This window comes from Myotis lucifugus, unplaced genomic scaffold, assembly GCF_000147115.1.
Source record: "Myotis lucifugus unplaced genomic scaffold, Myoluc2.0 scaffold_273, whole genome shotgun sequence".
In the NCBI taxonomy this organism is placed as follows: Eukaryota; Metazoa; Chordata; class Mammalia; order Chiroptera; family Vespertilionidae; genus Myotis; species Myotis lucifugus.
This window is the reverse complement of record NW_005871321.1, coordinates 573,712-593,886: the sequence shown is the minus strand read 5'-3', so window position 1 is coordinate 593,886 and position 20,175 is coordinate 573,712. Positions and strand designations below refer to the sequence as shown.

The 20,175-nt window shown below is 45.3% G+C and overlaps 1 protein-coding gene across 10 annotated transcripts in view; it reads left to right on the top strand.

Annotated features, from left to right (window-relative positions):
• Positions 1 to 20,175, top strand: part of TNC (tenascin C) — an 86,854-nt gene that overhangs the window by 31,204 nt on the left and 35,475 nt on the right. For 7 of the 10 annotated variants that reach the window (XM_023763041.1, XM_006099361.3, XM_023763042.1 and 4 more), the window contains exons 5-13: positions 409 to 524; positions 1,005 to 1,161; positions 4,682 to 4,951; positions 5,960 to 6,145; positions 6,386 to 6,475; positions 8,254 to 8,517; positions 15,877 to 16,149; positions 16,685 to 16,957; positions 17,537 to 17,809. In XM_023763041.1, the coding sequence (XP_023618809.1) occupies positions 409 to 524; positions 1,005 to 1,161; positions 4,682 to 4,951; positions 5,960 to 6,145; positions 6,386 to 6,475; positions 8,254 to 8,517; positions 15,877 to 16,149; positions 16,685 to 16,957; positions 17,537 to 17,809 (1,902 nt within the window). The remainder of the gene's footprint in view (positions 1 to 408; positions 525 to 1,004; positions 1,162 to 4,681; positions 4,952 to 5,959; positions 6,146 to 6,385; positions 6,476 to 8,253; positions 8,518 to 15,876; positions 16,150 to 16,684; positions 16,958 to 17,536; positions 17,810 to 20,175) is intronic. The other 3 variants (XM_023763049.1, XM_023763043.1, XM_023763045.1) reach the window with 3 other exon arrangements.

Genomic DNA, 20,175 nt, shown 5'->3' with positions numbered 1-20,175 from the left:
ACATGTCAGGAACCATGCCTCGCAGTCTACATGCAATATACCACTCAGTCCCAAAACATTCCCAAAGGGCATGTTCTTCTCCCAAGTGAAGAAACTGAGGCTTGGGCATTTTGTGCAACTTTCCTATGTACACAACATGTGTAACTGCAGAGCTGAAATTCTAGCCCAAGCCTTTCTGATTCCAAAGCCTGTGCACGTATCAGGTTTAAGCACATGAAATTGCAGATTTAACCATATGGTTGGTCCTAACATTAATTTTCATGCTGCCGTGTAGTAGACAGCAACCCAGAAGAACCTTTAAGTAGACCCCAGCTCAAATGCCCGCCCCTGGGTTCAGCAGAACAGGGCTTTGTGGCCTCCACCATACATGTCGCCATCCTTACCTCCTCTTCGTGCTCTTCCTGACAGACTTGCCTGTACCTGAAGGCCTCAAATTCAAGTCCATCAAGGAGACATCTGTGGAAGTGGAGTGGGATCCTCTGGACATTGCTTTCGAAACATGGGAGATCATCTTCCGGAATAAGGTAGGGAGCTCAAAGCAGTGGGCGTGCAAGAGTCTAGGAGATGGTCAGAGGCCTCCGCAGACCTTCATATCAACTCTAGTTCTTTGGCTTCTGGTGGGGGACAGGGCTCCGATTGGCCCTTGTATGTTCCCATACACATTTTTAAATGATTTTAGTAAGTCAATAAGCATGGAACTTGGGATTGAGGGCCTAGACCAGTGGTTCTCAACCTTCTGGGCCTTTAAATACAGTTCCTCATGTTGTGACCCAACCATAAAATTATTTTCGTTGCTACTTCATAACTGTAATGTTCTACTGTTATGAATCGTAATGTAAATATCTGATATGCAGGATGTTCTTAGGCGACCCACAGGTTGAGAACCACTGGCTTAGGGCATAGAGGAGAGAATAAAAGAGGAAGGGATGAATGTGAAATGAATCATCCCTAAATGAAGAGGCTGGCACCTCCTCTAGGCCTTACCAAGGGCTCCTATCTTTCAGAATAAAGAAGATGAGGAAGAGATCACCAAAAGCCTGAGGAGGCCAGAGACCACGTACCGGCAAACTGGCCTAGCCCCTGGACAGGAATATGAGATATCGCTGCACATCGTGAAAAACAATACTCGGGGCCCAGGCCTGAAGAGAGTGACAACTACCCGTGAGTATCAGCTTTTTTATCACTGACACAATGACAAAGCTGACTGTAACTCATTGCATTTCTGGTTAATAACATGCCCTCTTATATAGCACCTGTATCAATTAGCTTTTGCTACGTAAAAAAAAAGCCCAAAACTAAGTGGCTTAAAACTATAATTCTGCACATTGGTGATTTAGGGTTGGGCTCAACTGGGCCATTTTTCTGTTCTTGACTGGGCTCACTTATGCATCTGTGTGGGCTGGGGGCTGGTTGATCTAGAATGGCCCCAGTCTCGATGCCTTTCTGCTCCACAGGTCTCTCAGCCTCCTAGATACTACCCTGGCCCTGCTCTGATAGTAGCTGACATTACATTGGCTTTTATATTACTTCTGCTGAGCAAATCTCAAGGCCAGTCCAGATATAAGGGGTGGGGACACGGATCCATCTCTTGGGGAGTTCAATATGACATTCCGACGTGGCACGGATGCCGGGTAATTGAGACCATTGCCACATGATCTACCACATCATCGCATTTAATATTAGCACCAGCCCTGTGAAAGAGGTAGGGCAGATATTAATGTTATTTTTTAAGAGTAGAAACTGAGGCTTAGAGAAACTAAGTTCATTTAACCAATACCGCATCGTCGATGCTATTGGGTCCACAGTTTGAAGCCAGGGTCTCCTTTTCTTAATTGAACCCCATGGCCACTAGCATTCCTGAGGCTCTGGTTGTGTAGAATGTGGAGCCCATGTCTTCCACAGAAATCTAAATGGAATGTCACTCAGTGGTAATGAGGTCAGAACTTCTTGGGGGTAGAATAGGATTTGGCACTGCTAGATCATTTGGTGGGAGGGGAGGAAAAAAGCTGAATTTGAAGTCATTCTACTAGAAAGCAGAGTTTTAATTAATAAATAAATAAATAACTTTTTCATTGCCATTTGGGAAAACCTCTATCTTTCTCAAAATAACATTGGTGCCAACTGCTTAAGGAATCGACTCTTCTTGGCAGGGTGTTGTTGGAAAGTTAAATCTGTTGACTAATGACAAGAAAGAACATCTTGCATTTAAGTATTTGCACACTTTGCCTAGCTCAGAGCCAGTTTATAGATTGTCTCCTTTATAAACCAGTGTTTTCCATCACCCTGACAACACCCCTCAGTGGTAGGTAGAAGGCAGGTACCAACAGGAAAAAATCATTTGATCATAAGGCAGGCACAGAGATCAAGCAAATGCATATTTGCTGTGGAGAAGACACACTGAGAATGCATAAGACAGTTCTTTCATCGGCCCTTTTCTTTGGAATCTAAATGTGGGGATTGGCTGCTTTCTTTCTTTCTTACTGCAGGACAAACATCCTAACATTTGAAGTTCCATAAGCACATAAATATCAATACTGAGAGGCAGATAGTTACCTCTTTATTTTGCTGCTACCTGAACTTCTTTCACGTTTAAAGAACCTTAAAGTTTTGGCACCAAAACATTTTTTACTCTTTCCCTCTCATCATAGAGGTTGTATTACAATGGTTTTTTGGCACATGAGTGTTTCTGAGAGGCCTTTGCATTTAGAGGAGAAATAGCATGGGGATTGGACCCAAACAATCCTGAGTTTGAATTCCAGCTTCACTATTCAACATGACCTTAGCAGGTTCACTTCTTTAAACCTCTGACCCACCATCTGGAAAATGGGTTTATGGTATCCTACCTATGGAGTTGTCATGAGAGTAAGACACGAATGACAAAGGACTGTGCTTGGCACGTGGTAAGCACTGGGCAAGGTTAGTCTCCTCTCTTCAAGTGTCCCAAATCCAGCGATAGATGAGTGTCCTTGACTGAATCCGGACTAGGTGTGGTTTAGGTGCTTGCTGGCCTAAAGAATACAGGACAGGCAGCCTCACTGTTGAATCAGAGCATCATTTTCATTGTGCATGTTATGGGTTCATTATCTGTGAGTTGAGACTAACGTAATGACACCTGGAATTCAACAAAAGAGACTGTAAGTCTCTCTCAAAAAGCAATGAATTGTTCCTTCTTGCCCCCTTGATAAAACCAAGCTCCTATTGTTTGATATTGTTTCCTCAACCAATATTGAAAACACAAACTTAACTATTTTCAGAAATGAAGAAAGGAGGAAACATTGACCGAATGCCTAGCAGGCCTTCATTTGAGGCATTTGCTGCATGCCTGGAATGTTTCGGTGTTTGCATTAAAAATGTTTGTGTAATTAAAAAAAAATAGAGTTAAGACATAAATGACAGAACCTGACTGTATGCTGGGGATTAAGAAACGTCAAAGACCCTCTGTCTGCATGAGTGAATGAGCCTGTCTAAATTGAATAACACACTTTGGATAAACTGTATAGAAATCTGTTACGGAAGAGTGAGAAAGTTGCAATACTAAAATATTCTTTTTAATTGTGGTAAGAATACTTAGCATGAGATTTGCCCTCTTGGTGAGGTTTTAAGTGTATGATAAATTATTGATCACTATAGGTACAATACTGTAAAATCTCTAGAACGTAATCACCTTGACTAATTCAAACTTTAGACCTGTTGGGGAGTGAATATGTGTTTACCTGACTGCATTGGGTCAAAGAAGGCTTCTCGTTAGGAAGCGACCTATAAATGAGATTTTGAGGGGTGAGGAGGGGCAACCGTGGGAAGAAGAAACAAAGAACAGCCAGTGCAGGGCCAGGATGGGAGAAGCATGAATCGCTCTCAGAGCCCTGAGCAGCCTGCAGTCAGAACTCTGAAACCAGAGGCTGGACTGGGCAGGAGGTGAGTACCTGGGCAGGAGGAGGACCAAATGAGGATGGAAAGACAGGCAGCCATGACTTTCCCTCCTGAATTCTTTTCATCAAACTTAACTTACCATACGTTGGCCAGACAGCCGTTGCCTCACTTTTCAGCACCATAATTCTGATGGAGAAGTTATCAACCTAATGAAAAAATAAAAGATACTAAGTCAGTGTCTTTTTCAAGTGAAACAAGCCCTAAGCTTGTGTCTTCAACTTATGAAATCAGTAATGATAATAACAGAGAACCACCTGTGATGCAGCTGCCAGGTTCCAGGCTCCCTGCCAGATGCTCTGCAAGCATTGCCTCCTTTACTTCTTTTTTAAAATATATTTGTATTGATTTCAGAGAGGGAGGGAGAGGGAGAGAGAGATAGACACATCAATGATGAGAGAGAATCATTGATCAGCTGCCTCCTGCATGCCCCCTACTGGGGATTGAGCCTGCAACTCGGGCATGTGCCCTGACCTGGGCATGTGAATCGAGCCAGTGACCCCCTAGTTCATAAATTGACACAACCACTGAGCCACACTGGCCAGACTGTCTCCTTTCAAAAAAAGCAACAAACCCTACAAGGTAGCATCAGCCCTACTTATAGCTTGAAGATCAGAAACATAAAATAGGGTCCAGGGGTCAATATTATACCGATATATGCATAGACAGATGGGATGGCTGCCTCTCTCTGCTCAGCCCTGGCACTGTCCCACTCTCTGAAACAGCTCTGTCGCTTGTCCTCTGCCCATCACAGGCTTGGACGCTCCCAGCCAGATCGAGGTGAAGGACGTCACAGACACCACTGCGCTGGTCACCTGGTTCAAGCCTCTGGCCGAGATCGACGGCATCGAGCTCTCCTATGGGATCAAAGACGCGCCGGGCGACCGCACCACCATCGACCTCACGCACGATGAGAACCAGTACTCCATCGGGAACCTGAAGCCAGACACCGAGTACGAGGTGTCCCTCATCTCCCGCAGGGGCGACATGTCCAGCAACCCTGCCAAAGAGACCTTCACAACAGGTAACGGGCCTTCCCCGGAATCGGCACCAGCAAGGGAAGGATTGTGAGACTTCCATTCACTCTTCCTTGGAGTACCTTCCAGGCTCCTTTGACAGCAGGAAAACAAAAAGGGAATTTCCATTCCTTTAAATTTTATTTTCAAATATTGTACTGTTTAATTTTTCAAAGAAAAGATGTTCCCAAATAACCTTCCAAAATAAAAAGTATATACATATTGGTATACATAGAAGGATCTAGTCTGACACTAAGACACAAGTCCTAGTAAAAAAATTTAAAATAAAAATTTTAATAAATACAGTGTACAGAAAACATGAATGACAAAGATGCCTCCTAATGTCTTAGCCTCTGACATTTTTTTAAAGTACCAGAATGTCAATCGGTCATTTAATAAATATTTTTTCAGAGCTCAGTAAGCACTAGATGAGTTATTAGAAATACAGAGATGAGCCTGGCCAGCATGGCTTAGTGGTTGAGTGTTGACCTATGAACCAGGTGGTCTTGATTCGATTCCCGGGCAGGGCACGTGCCTGGGTTGTGGGCTTAACCCCCAGTAATGGTCAGGCAGACAGCTGGTCAGTGATTCTCTCTCATCATTTATGTTTCTAGCTCTCTCTTTCCCTCTCCCTTCCTCTCTGAAATCAATTTGTACACACACACACACACACACACACACACACGAAAAAATACAGTGGTGTGCACAATAGGCCAGTTCTTACACTTATAGAGCTTATGTGTAAGTTTCTGTGTAGTTCTTTTGATGGTTTTTTTTAAGCACAAAATCTGAGGAAAATGTGAATGACTGAGGTATCACACACGTTAAATGGGGAAGGTGCCGAATATGTAGAATTTGTTCAGATCTGTGCGTCAGCTATTGAGATGGGTATGGGGGCAAGTTTGTCACCTTCCTCCAATGGCAGGAACCTTTTATATCTCAGCCTGAATTGTGAGACCGCCACTCTCTTGGTGCCTGATGTTTTCCATACACATGTCCCTTCCTCTCCCAAATAGGCCTGGATGCTCCCAGGAATCTTCGCCGTGTCTCCCAGACAGACAACAGCGTCACCCTGGAATGGAAGAACGGCAAGGCGGCCATCGACAGCTACAGAATTAAGTACGCACCCATCTCCGGAGGTGACCACGCTGAGGTCGAGGTCCCAAAGAGCCAACAAGCCACAACCAAGACCACACTCACAGGTGAGCTCCGCATCCCAGACCCAGCCACCCTGGGGACGTGGTCCCGCTCTGCAACCCTCCAGAGAGAGAACATGTGCAGTTCCCAGCAGTCCCTCTCATGGGATGTCAGTGAGTCAGTCTGCACAACATTCCAGACACTGAAAAGCAATAGCGTCCGGGGACAGCTCAGGGCCGTTTTTATGATCTTCTGAAAGTCTTTCCAAGTTGAAGCTGAATTTCCACCTGCACGTTCTCTCTTAGGTCTGAGGCCAGGAACTGAATATGGGATCGGTGTGTCTGCTGTGAAGGGAGACATGGAGAGCATTCCGGCCACCATCAACGCGGCCACAGGTGAGGCACCTGGACTCCCTCCCACCCCCACCCCCACCCCAGGCGGGCTCTCACAGACACAGGGCTCAGGAGGCAGAAAACCTGCTTTAAAAGAAACAGTAGGCCCTGCTGGTGTTGCTCAGTGGTTGAGCATCAACCTATGAGCCAGGAGGTCACAGTTCGATTCCCAATCAGGGCACATGCCAGGGTTGTGGGCTCGATCCCCATTAGGGGGCGTGCAGGAGGCAGCTGATCAATGATTCTCTCTCATCATTGATGTTTCTATCTCCCTCTCCCTCTTCTTTCCTCTCTGAAATCAATAAAAATAAAACAATTTTTAAAAGAAACAGAGAAAGGAGCCCCTACGGTCATCTAGCCCAGACATCCCATTAGAAAGTCACATGAGCACCACATCCAAGTGAGTCCCACACCGCTCTCAGGACAGAAGGGAACAGCAACTTTCTTTTTAGGAAAATTTGGAAACAGACTTTATCAGAAATCTACAAACTTTTAAAGTTTGTAACCAATTCTAGGGTTGTTTTTTTATACCATTGACTGATTAAAACACATCTGGGGGTTTCTCTTAGAACACACCTAATGTGTATACTTTGGTCACATAAATTATAAGTGGCCAGAACACAGGTGAGTCAGACTTTGCTCTCACCCATGCCTCCTGAAGTGCCAACCTCTGAGTAAGGATGGTGAAGGACACCCTGATTTGAAGCCACTGATTCTTTCTTCAATTTTTTTTTCTGGGAATGTAGTAATAGAGAAACCCTTTTTCTCTCTCCCTCCACCAGCCTCCTCCTGACCTCCCCTCTGAAGGAAAAGGAGGCTGGAGAGCAGAGGGGGCAGAGGTCATACTTCATTGAGCCTCTCATTATGTAAGAGCCAGTACATATTCTGTTTGATCTTTTTCTTTTAAGGTAATTGTAGATTCACATGCTGTTGAAATAATACAGAGACACACCCCTAAACCCCTCACCCAGGTTCCCCCAATGGTAACAATTGTTACCATCACTGGGATTTCTCTTCCATTTTTATACCACGACACCTCCCTCCCTCCCTGTCCCTAACCCTTGGCCATCGTCTTGATGATTTTGTCATTTCAAGAACCTATATATATAAAAGCCTAAGCGACAGTTACAACCGAATAACCTAAACAACTGATCGACCAGTCGCTATGACATGCACTGACCACCAGGGGGCAGACACTCAACACAGGAGCTGCCCCCTGGTGGTCAGTGAGCTCCCACAGCCAGCCAACCTCCTGTGGTCCCTCCCGCCGGCTGGCCTACCTCCAGCGGCCCCTATACCCCCACCCCACTGGCCGGTCCTGATCAGCCCCGATGGGGACTGGGCGAGACGCCCCAATCGGCCCCAATCGCAGGTCAGGCCGAGGGACCCGACCCATGCACCAGGCCTCTAGTGCTACATAAAAGGCATCAGATAGTATGCAACCTTTAGAGATTGGCTTTGTCATTCAGCATAATTCTCTTGAGATCCATCCAAATTGTTTCTTGTATCAATAATGAGTTCTTTTAAAATGCTTTTAATTGAGTAGCATTTCATGGTATGGGCATGTCACTATGTTCTTTTCAGTCTTCCAAAAACCCAGCCAGGTAATTTACAGTGGCATTTACAAGGTGGAAACTGAGGCCCAGTTAGGTGAGTCTCCTGAAGCCCCCAGTTGCTTGATGGTGGACCTGGGGCTGCAGCCCAGAGCCAGCTGCCTTTCAGTCCCAGAAGCAGCCTGCCTCCCAGCCTGAGGAGTGTTCATCTCTGTGTTTTCCTCCCAGATATGGACGCCCCCAAGGACCTTCGGGTGTCTGAAACTACAGAGACCACCCTGACCCTGCTCTGGAGGTCACCGTTGGCCAAGTTTGACCATTACCGCCTCAACTACAGCCTTGCCTCGGGCCAGCCGGTGGAAGTGCAGCTGCCCAGAGACACCACCTCCTATGTCCTGAGAGGCCTGGAACCCGGGCAGGAATATGCCATCCTCCTGAGAGCAGAGAAGGGCAGGCACAAGAGCAAGGCCGCGCGGGTAAAGGCATCCACAGGTGAGGTCAGCCCCCGAGCTCCCTACAGACACTGTTAACTGTGAGGTTTGCACACCCAGCAGCCAGGCTGCCTTCACACGAGAACACCTGGTGGGAAGTCCTCCTACTCTCTCCACTCGTGAAGCCTCTAAATGCCATTTTCAAAGAGCAACTTACTAACCTTTCCCTCTTGTCAACTGAGTCAGCAGTTTCCTTGCTGGGTGATGAATAGTGGTTTTGAACTATTTCCTCCCAGGAGAACTTAAAGCATCAGGATTTGTGTTTGTCTTTGGTTCTTTTCTTTCTTTTAATTTTGTGTTCAAATTGTTTCTTGTCCCCGCCTCCTTTAGCCTAACGATTAATTTACCTTTAGTTTTATTTCTCTTCAAGATGACCAGGATGTTGGTAATAATTCTTTGGTTATTTCTCATTCAGTGTTTCTGTTCCAGGTTTTTGCTTTCCTTTAGGTTACCTGAAACGTTGCACATGGTCCTTGGAGCCTTTTTTCAAAGTACCCTTCTTATTTTCTAGCTCCTCTTAGTCATTAAGAGTGAACTTCATCTTCCCATGGCTGCTGATCCTGACCTCAGTGTCCCTGCCAGCCCTGTGATTCTGTTCTTTGTACCTGCTGCCACATTTCCTTGGTGGCTAAAACGAAAAAAAAAACCAAAATAACACAATAATAACAAATCAGTTCTTCCTATATGGAAAATATACACATATTTTGGCCCCCTAATATAAAAGATTATAATGGAAAATGTTAATTCTTCAGGGTTTGACAAGTAATAGTCTTTAGTTTCAATGTAACTAGTAAGTATTGAGAACCTACTGAATACACTGTAGTGTGCTAGTATTTGAGGGGCAAGCGGGTCATGTACTTGTCACTGTCACTCTGGTTCAGGTGCTCCTGCTCACAGACCGTGGGGAAGACTAGATATTCAGAGTGTTAGATGGAACTCAACCAAGGACAGGGAATGATTGGGAGAATCAGGAGCAGCCAGAGTGTCATGACAGAGATGTTACTCCAGCTGAATCTCCATAAACAGAAAAGAGGTTGTAATGATGGGCAAATATGGAAATGCCTTTGAGTCTTTGTCATGTCTGAATACTTTCACCAGCATATAACATAAATGTCAAATAACAGTCACTTGGAACCTGCTTTCCTCTCTCATAGAGTGAATCAGAGGTTAGGTGATTCAGGGATAGCATAGCAGATCCAAATTATCAGTGACTCAGGCTCCTTCTCTCTTTCTGATCCACTCTTCTTGGCTTCCGTTCTCAAAGTCTCCTCCATGTCACAACACGGCTGCTGCAGTACAGCCCTCACACCTGTGTTCTAGGCAACATAACGGAGGGGAAAAAAGAATCAAAAAAGAGAACCTACTAGATGAGTCTTTCTGGAAACCTCCCTAATGCCTTCTACTCACATTCATCGGTTGTTCCTGGCTATAAGTGAAGTCTAGGAAAGACTAAGTAGTCTCTGGCTGAGCATGTTGCTGCCAAATGAAATTGTGGTTGTTTGTGAGGAGGAGAGAGAAGGGGCATCTGGTATACCACAGCAGCCTGTTCAGAGTCTGAAGTGAGCCCCGGCAGTCAGTTCCACTGACTGAGCATCTGCTTCCCACCAGCTATGAGCTGACCATCGGGGTGCTCTGGAGGGGAAGCCTAATCACAGATGAAGGCGGGCAGGACAGAATCTGGAAGGAATACATTCATGGTAGAGATTAGAATGTGGCAGTTTGTTATCAAGGGATAACAAAGAATCAGAAAAACAAAAAAAGAGGGAACTCCTCCTCCTCTTCCTTTTTCTCACACTCCCTCACTACTCCTACTCCTCCTCTTCTTCTTCTCCTTCTTTCTCTCTGTCTCTCTCTCTGTTTTTCCCTGAGTTTGACAAATGCTGTACCAAAGTGAGTTTTATAGCTCCATTCAATCATATTAGCTCTGGCTACAGCCACATTATCCCACTCTCCAGGAGGGAAGCACAGGCCTCACAGCTCAGAGAGAGGCAAGCTTTCAAGTGAACCACAGGCTGGGGTTACTTTGTGTCTGACTGAGAGCCCCATTTTGGCATCCCAAAGGCTCATGATTTCATTTCCCAGGCATGCCTCCTTAACACTGTTTCAAAGAAATCATTTGTATATTTAAGGACATTGTCTTATAAGAAAAACGTGCAAAGTCCCTTTTATTGGTTCTTTGCCCACTGTCTCCATAATATATCTGTCTATAGCTTTCTCCATAGAACTGTTTTATTTTATTAAAATTCCTTCTCCTGAATTCTGTCCTCCCAAGTCTCTTACATTTACTACAGACAATAATATAGTACAAGTGTGCTGTGTGCCAAGTTCTGGGGATGCTAGATCAATTAAGACAGGTCTGTGCTCCGAGGAATTCACTACCTAGTAACAAGAAAGCACAAGCTCTAACCGGTTTGGCTCAGTGGATAGAGCGTTGGCCTGCAGACTCAAGGGTCCCAGGTTCAATTCCGGTCAAGAGCATGTACCTTGGTTGCAGGCACATCCCCAGTAGGGGGTGTGCAGTAGGCAGCTGATTGATGTTTCTCTCTCATCAATGTTTCTAGCTCTCTATCCCTCTCCCTTCCTCTCTGTAAAAAATCAATAAAATATATTTTTTTTTTAAAAAGAAAGCACGATACTCCACTTGCTGGAATTAGGGGTGCAGAGCAGGCAGCAGGAGCACAGAATGACTTTGAGTATCAGGAAAGATTTAAAATAGGAGGAAGCTAAAAATAAAGTAAATAAATAAAATGGGAGGAAGCTGTTGGACAGACACCTAGAGACAAACAGGACTATGTTGTGGAATATGTAAAGAAACAGAAGTCCAGGCACTTGGCCTTGGTAAGCACAGGAAAAGAAAAAAGAAATATGAAGTGGGAGCTCTTGAGTAGACGTACCATGTAGCTACAAGTCTTGAAATGTCAAAGGGTTGTAGGTTCAAACCTCAGAAGAAAGGGACTTCCAGTTCTGCATCACTAGATTCTCAAAAGCAGAAGTCCTCAAAGAGCCACTCATCGTCTGTGGGTTTCACAGAGCAGATGTGGAATTGGCTGCCCCAAAGCATTTTTTCCCAAGGAAATCCAGGGCTCTAGCCATGGAATTGAGCCAAAGTGCAAGCCTTTTCCTTGATGTGGCACCCAATTAAAAGTATGCACAACCCAGCTGCCCATCACACCTAAAATAAAATCCAAAGACCCTACCACAGGCTACAAGGCCCTGCAGAATCTGACCCATCCCATCTCTCTGACCTCATTCTACCCTTGTCCTCATACTCATTTCACCATGGACACCTTGGCCTTCTCACTGTTCTTTAAGCAGACCAAGCCTGTTCCTACCTCAGGGCCTGTACACATGCTATTCCTGCTGCCAGGGAACCACTTTTCTCTTAGTTTTTCCCATGGCCTTTTCCTGGTTGCATTCAACTTGTGTGTTATTCAAAAGCCTTTTCTGGCCACTGATATAAAATGGTGCCCCCATCCTAGTTTACCCCTCCATGCTGCTCCAAAGTTCATGACACTTATCTGGCCTGATATTATTCAGCAGTTGGTTTATTTATCCATGGCCTACCTCCTACTGCCAACCAAAATGGAAGCACTTTGCCTCTACCCAGTGCTGCATCCCCAGGGCCTTGGACACAGCCAAGCACAAGACCTGTGCTTTATGAGCACTGTGGACCTCAGTTGTTCCAGAGGCAGCATTTCCATTGTATCCTCTGGCCTCTCCCACCTCTGTACTAGCAGCCCAAATTCTCCTTCTTAAGGATTAAGAAGGAAAGGGAAGTCATTCCCCTGGAAGGTCTCAGTTAAGCTTAATCTGGAGAGAAAAGAGAGGCAGGGAGGGAGGGGGTCGGGGGGAGGGAGGGAGGAAGGGAGGAAAGGAGGGTACTATGCCTGTTAGCATTGAAAAAATTGAGTGTGTATCAGGCATATCCTTCCCAGCCCTCCTCTCTGCATTTGACCCTGATAACCTCAGGGGAACCCTGCTTGGAGTGGAGGCCAGGAATTTGCTGCGAGCAATAGGGACATAAAACCTGGAGAATACATAGAAACACAAAGCCACTGAAGCATCTTTCCATGCCAGTGTTGGGGAGGGAGAGGTTTCCCTCTTAGTTCTTCTGGCTGGTGGAATAACTAAAATGACAGAAGACAGATTAACAGGTGACAATCACCAAATTTATGTATGTTCCAAATGGATATTTGGCCCAAGAACAATTTGGCAGTAGAGGCTTATATGCCATCTTAAGCTAAAAAGAAAGGAGGGGTAGTGATTTGGTCCTTGAAAGGGGAGAAAGTTCACATGGAGATGCAGAAGCAAATATTTGGTAAATGAATGTTTGCTGGGCTACCTTGAACAATGGGACACACAAAGGACTTTGACCAAAGGGGCCTTGCTATGTTGCTCCTTGTCTGTCACACCTAGTTCATATTAAACTGTGGTCATTTATGATGATAGCTCCCTTCCTGGAGAAAGTCCTCTATCTAATTTTCTTAAGCAGCTAGAGAGAAGGTCAAAGGTTCTTCTTGAGTCTTTAGTTCCTTAAAAATAACTATTTTAGAATAACAAATTTTCCAAAGAGGCATATTTTAAGGCAGCAAGCTGCCCTGCAGTACCATCTACACGACGTTGGGAATCTAAAGATTTAAAGTTGGCAGAGCCAGAAATTCCTCCAGGCCAGCTGGTCAACCCACCATCAGCACAGAAAGGGATTTGGAAATCCTGATTTCCCAGGCCCACTGACATTTTTCAGAGGGTAGATGCCAGTGCACAGCTGTAAGAAAAAGACAACAGCCTTTTCATAAAGAAATGCCAGGAAATTGAGTGTGGAACTACACTGCAGAAACCCTGGGCTTCTGAAGCAGTGAGCCCACAGTGTGTCATTTACCAGTGAAATGTAGAGTCTGCATTTATTATGGGATGCCACTTGGTCCCTACCTCGACTTTTGTCTGCAGAATTTTTATTAATATTATTCTCTCTCTTTATCATTCTTATCCCTCTTCTTGTCATTTATCTACTGATTTTACTCATTAAGTTATACTGTGACTTATCTGACTAGCATTTGTTTAGTGAAGGGTCAGGTGGGGTGCCGAGAGCACCCAGATACAGTCACAGCATTGCTCACTAAGTATAAACCGATGGTCTTTCTTGATTGACCAACCCCCCAGAAAACAAAAAAATGGAAGAATAGACAAAAATTGAGGTGGCAGTACCATTACCATGATTACTATTTACTGAGCAACATAACATTAGATGGAAGTTAATCTCTCAGCTGTATGAGCAGCTGAAGCAGATTGTGCAAGACTGTCAGTGGCATATGAAAACCTGATTCAAGGAGAAAAGATGGTTCTCATCAGGAAGAGATTTTCCATTGTAGATCTCCTCTTGTCTCTCCACTAATCTTTATTGCCACAGTTTAATAGATAATCAATAATTACCTCCTCCCTGCCCAGTGAGGTGACTCTCAGATTTCTTACAACCTGGTATCTGGTATTTCTTTCATGGAAAGAAAGATGTTTTATGTCAGAATATGAGAGAGAGAGCTTTAAAAGCTAGCGAGGAAAGACAGTGACTTAATTCACATTAAGGGGGGAATTGTCAGTGTCAGCTAAGTTGCTGAGCAGCAGTTTTGATAGCAGGAGTAGAAACAAAAGAAAATGGGCTAAGAGGAGAGTTTATGAGCCAGAGGATCAGTTTCCTTAACCTTGCCGTTTTGCTTAGCCTGGATTTGTACCATGTCTTTTTAAGCAAGAGGACCGCTGGAGCACTTGACAGGGACATGCTCCCAAGGTCAAGGAGACCATTGTTAAAACTAGACTGCTGCTCCTGGCCTCACAAGGCCCAAGGGATTTAAGGATGGCGGACTCTCCTTTTCTTTTGCCCAAACTGGATACATCACTTTGAGTTCAGGGTCCTCTCTTTCTCATCAAGGCCATCTGGGTGTGGTTAGAACTGCTATGAGGCTTTGGGTATGCACTTCAGGACCCAAATTTGGATTGAGTCCATAGAATGTAGTTCAAGATCAGGTGTCCTTAATATTTTTTGAAATGGGCCAGATAATTTCAGGCCATACAGTTTCTGTCACAACTGTTCAGCTGTATCTTTGGAGCTCACAAGCAGCCATGCAGAAATGACGAGCATGGCTATGTCCCGATACAATCTTAATTTCATCTATTTTCTTACATCATGAAGTATTCTTCTTGTTTGGCTTGTTTTCCCAACCATTTAAAAATATAAAAAGTACTGTGAGCTTGCTCATTACCAAAATAGGCAGCAGACCTCAGATGGCAGTTTACAGACCCCTGTCCTAGATCATCAAGATTTGCAGGAGTGTAAGCTTTGCCAATGAGAATTAGAAAGAACATTCTCCATAAGGTGGAAAAGTCTGAATTAAAAATATTCTTGAAAAGATGCATTTTCCCCTCTGAAAGGCTATCTTCCATCCAATTGCAACTAAGATTTTCAAGTTAGAAGCCTGCTTTCATGGACATGCATAGCTCATTTGAAATTAGCAACCAGTATGAGACATAAATAGAGGGGAAAAACATTCTTTTAAATAAACTTAAAGCAGTTCTTACTTTGTTGTTTACAGGATCCATTTCCAGAGAAAGTCCTTTCTTCCCAGGTCATGCAAGGTCCATGTGAGCTCAGCCATGGGCATGTTATTACCTTGAAGGTATATTTAGACAAGAGCGATTTTACTGTACCTTGTGTATTTGGATGAATGATGATGGCACATTCCATAGGGCCTCAGTCTGTCTTTCTATCCAGTAAGGGACAGTTTTGCAAAGACTTGCCGCCTGGCTCAATTCAGCCTCACTCATACCCTGTTAATTTACCTCTCATCTTCCTGAAGTGGTTTAAGTAAACTGATTAAAGCCCCAGAAACTTGAAAAAATTCCAACACAAAGTGACAATAATATAGAGGAGATGAAGGAAGCAGGAAAAGGAAGGAAATCTAAGAGGAGCCAATTTTCTCAAAATACAGACGGCTGGACAGCTCAGACCAAGAACCCGAGGAATAGCCGAAGGCTGTTCCTTCAGATCTCATCCTCCTGAGACACTTTACAAAATGGAAACTGAAGCCCAGAGAGGTACTAACCTAGACGGGTAGAGTTTTCTAAACAACAAGTCAATAGGAAAATGCCATTTCAAAAACACAAGCCCAAATATGCAACAAGGCAAAATAAGTCTTACATTGATTTTTCTGATGGTGTTTTTATGCAACAGCACCATTCGGGGATGCGGTCGTGACGTGCAGCACGCAGGCCCTCATGGCCTTTCAGCATCGGCTTGCCATTTCTGGGTCCCCAGAAGGAAAGCATTTGCAGGAATGGCTTAACTGACCCCCTCTCTGTCCTTATTCAGACCACACCCCTGAACTGGAAAACCTCACCGTGACCGAGGTGGGCTGGGATGGCCTCAAACTCAACTGGACCGCAGCTGACCAGGCCTATGAGCACTTTGTCATTCAGGTGCAGGAGGCCAACAAGGTGGAGGCAGCTCAGAACCTCACAGTGCCTGGCAGCCTGCGGGCTGTGGACATCCCGGGCCTCAAGGCCGCCACCCCTTACAGAGTTACCATCTATGGGGTGATCCGGGGCTATAGGACACCAGTGCTCTTCGCTGAGGCCTCCACAGGTACCTCTTACCTTTCTGTCTGTAGCTTCTGTTTTCCCAACAGGAAACTGCCAAGGATAATCAGACGGGCTTGCTTTTGAATGGACTAGTTCTGCCCCAAGGTATAGCACCTTGGTGTCTAAGAATGGGGAGCCGCCAGGCTGCAGTGTCCAGGGGCAGCTTTCACACTGCACCCATGTGGGCCACACCCTGTGGAGTCCTGCAGAGCCCAGTCTGGGGATCACACATGCAGCCCCCGTGGCAGGGACCTTGAGCTTCACAAACAGGCTCCCTCTTGGTAACGAAAGTTAAGGCATTTTACTTCAAAGTAAAAAACTAATCTCCTTGTCTACTGGAGATTAGAGCAATTTGTTAATGAAGTAAGATAACCAATATTTTCCTACACGCTATTTCACAAATTTAGGAAGCTGCATGATGTACATTTATCTAAAGAAAGTCACATTTTTTTAAAGCAAGATAATGCCTATTCTTGTGTCAAAGCGTCCCTGGATCTCATGTGATTTGAGTATGAAACTGGTTCTTTGTCCTTCTCCAGGGGAAATTCCCAGTTTGGGAGAGGTCACCGTGTGCGAGGTGGGCTGGGACGCCCTCAAGCTCAACTGGACTGCTCCGGAAGGAGCCTATACGCAGTTTTTTATCCAGGTGCAGGAGGCTGGCACAGGAGAGGCAGCCCAGAACCTCACAGTCCCGGGAGGGCTGAGGTCTGTGGACCTGCCCGGGCTCAAAGCAGCCACTCACTATAGTGTCACCATCCGCGGGGTCACTGGGGACTCCAGCACAGCCCCTCTCTCTGTTGAAGTCTGGACAGGTATTCTAAACTCATTTACTCATTTGCTTCCTCCCACTATCTCTGCTCAGGAGGGACACAGCTGCTCCCTGCTGCGAACCCGGCTCGGCCCCTACACTTGGGGAAAACCCATGAATCAGCCTGTTCCATCCAAATGGCATATCCCTTATACGGCCAAGTCCCAGTCCTAGCCGGGTAGCCAGGTCCATGGAGAACTCCACCTGCTCTTCCTTTACAAAAGTGAGAGGTGACTTCTCTTTCAAAGCAAGTTTCAGTGACAGTATTTCAGAAGTTGGAAAGCACAATTTGCAAATGGAAAAAATATTGGTCTGAGCTCATCTTAAGCACACACCAAAGGACTCCCCAAAGCCCCATTTGTATGTCAAAATAGAAGTTGTGAACAATTCCTAGAACTATCTTTCATCTCCAAAGGCTGAATAGGAAAACCCTGGCTTTAGTGCCAACTATTGGAGTGAGCTCAACAGCCGCAGTAAATAAATTACTGGAATCAACACTCCCCGGACAGCTCATCCCTCGCCCAAATGCCACCTTACCTGAATTAAGTGTGCAGATGCCCTTTTACTCTGTGTCCTTATGCAGAAGAGGTTCCAGATCTGGGAAACCTCACAGTGACCGAGGTTAGCTGGGACGCACTCAGGCTACACTGGACCACCCCAGATGGGATCTATGAGCAGTTTGTCATTGAGGTCCAGGAGGCTGGCCAAGCCAAAGAAGTGCACAGCCTCACAGTTCCTGGCAGCCTGCGCTCCGTGGAAATCCCTGGCCTCACGGCTGGTACCCCTTACACAGTCACCCTGCACGGCGAGGTCAGGGGCCGCAGCACTCGACCCCTTGCCGCAGAGGTCGTCACAGGTATTGGACCCTCCTTTCAGATCAGGGGTGCGATTGAGCCAGTCTGTCTTGGGAACAGAGAAAACCCTTGTGGCAAAAGCCAGGGCTGTTGAGAGGCAGCGTGAACGCAAGCTGTAACTCAGGGAGGTCTGGTTTGGAATTCCACCTTAACTGGCTGAGTATTCTTGGGAGTGTCATTTCCCATCTCTGAGCCTTCGTTTCTCACCTTCAAATCCCAGACAACACCCCTACCTCAGAACACTGTTCTGAGCAGTAAATGAGATCATGAAAGTGCTTAGCAAAGCGCCCATCCTGTAATAAACATTGAACAGCAAATAGCTACATTTATCAGGTAGCAACATCTCATGATAAAAACAGCACAGACTGTGGGGGTGTCGCACAAGAATAAAATTCAGAACTTTCTAGAGAAATCGTATTGTTGGTGGCCTCAGAGTCACTCACGGCCATCCACCTTGGAGTCAGATCTCTACAGAGTGACCTTTGAAATGATCTAAAATTATCAAGTCTCTCTCTTCTTTTTTAAAAATATATTTTTACTGACTTAAGAGAGGAAGGGAGAGGGAGAGAGAAGAGAGAAACATCGATGAGAAAGAATCATTGATCGGCTGCCTCCTGCATGCCCCCTACTGAGGATCAAGCCCACAATCAGGGCATGTGCCCTGACTGGGAATCAAACCGTGACCTCCTGGTTTATAGGTTGATGTTCAACCACTGAGCCATACCAGTGGGCAAGTCTCCCTCTCCTTAGCAGACACTCAAGGCAGGAACATATCCAAGAAAGGACAGCCACATTCAACTTCAATGTTTTTCTTTGATTTGGGGAGGAAAAACAATTCATCTCAATTTGTTCCCTGAAACTATGCTGCTCCATCTGTTATAAAAAACTCCATACTCTTCATGAGGTTTCTTGAAACAGCCTTCAAAGGAGCTGTGGGAAATGGGGCAGATATTTGATAGTAGGATGTTTATATCGAGCCTTAAGCCCATGATATTTTCTACAGGTTCTGTTTTGATAACACTGTCTAAATAAGCTAATTCAAAGAATTGTTTTTCTTGCTCATATAGAACAAATAAAGTTGGTCCTTGCTAGAAACTGCACACAATTCCAAAAGTCAGAAAGGTAATGTTACAATCCACCTGAGCTGGCCAAGCTGTCATTGTCCTGGGTTCCCTGGAGTAGCTTCAAACCAAAGAGCAAAGGGGGCCTTTGAGACATACGTAATCTGGGTGCAAGATGCTACCATCTGCATCTGTAGTTGGTAAACTTTCATTTGTAGCAGAATTCCTTGGCACATGAAATCTTACAAGGAACCCCATTTATAACAGCTAAACAAACAGCTGATCTTGGTGAGCTGGGAAGGAGCAGGGGGCTGCCTAGTCCACGGCCACAACCCAGTTCTTCCAAAAAACACCAAGTCTATGTGGAACAGAGTTTGGAAACAGCCCCTCTAAATGACCGGGTTTGCTCAGACTCTTGTGGTAAAATTCCTGCAGCTATTTTCACTTCTAACTTTGAATCCATGGCCACTTCAGCCTTCAAAAGAGAGGCTGAGAGATTCCATTTAACCCTGGGAAGCAGGGTTTCATTTTTTCCATATTTGAATCTAAACTTTCTAAAATCAGCCACAGTAACTACATTAAATGTCCTTCCTACATTGTAGAGAAGTAAATAGCAGGCCCTGCTCTGCACCATTTACCAAGCAACAACCACTTCTCATTAAAAGTGGGTCCTCCCTTCACACAAAGGGCCTGCTTCGTGGTGCAGGCATTCTTCATTCAGACAAAGTTCTAGCAGAAGACCGGTGAGAAGGAAAGAGCCGGACCAAGAATCCCATACAGAACCTTTGATCTCCCAAAGCTGGGAAAAGACCAGAGATAAGACATCAGCCTTGTTTAAACCTGAGGCTTTATAAACCCAGTCAGATAGCCTATGGCCAGCAATGAGATGATCTCTCCAAGGTCAGAAATGAAATAAAGTGGGAGTTATCTCCCATAGCAATAAGAATTCCCAAGGGGAGAAATTGAAGGTTGGTTTGCCTGTGCAAATCAAAGCCCAATAAGATGCAAATGGGAGTTTGCAGCAAGGAAAGGAAAGGTTTATTTAAGGAAATGGCACCAAGCCTGGTGACACAGGTGAGCTAATGCTCTAAAACCTGGCTCCCCGGTGGCTTCTGGAAGATGGTTATATAGGGGGGAAAGCATTAATCATGGCGACTAAGGGAGTTAAGGGCATGGGCTCTACTTGCCTGGTCAGGGCCAGGGCAGGATGTAGTTGATCATTGCATCTGGTCCTGACGTCAGCCATGGCGTCGCTCTGTCTGATTTTGAAAGGATGTGGTCAGTAGGGTTTGTTCCACCTTCACGGG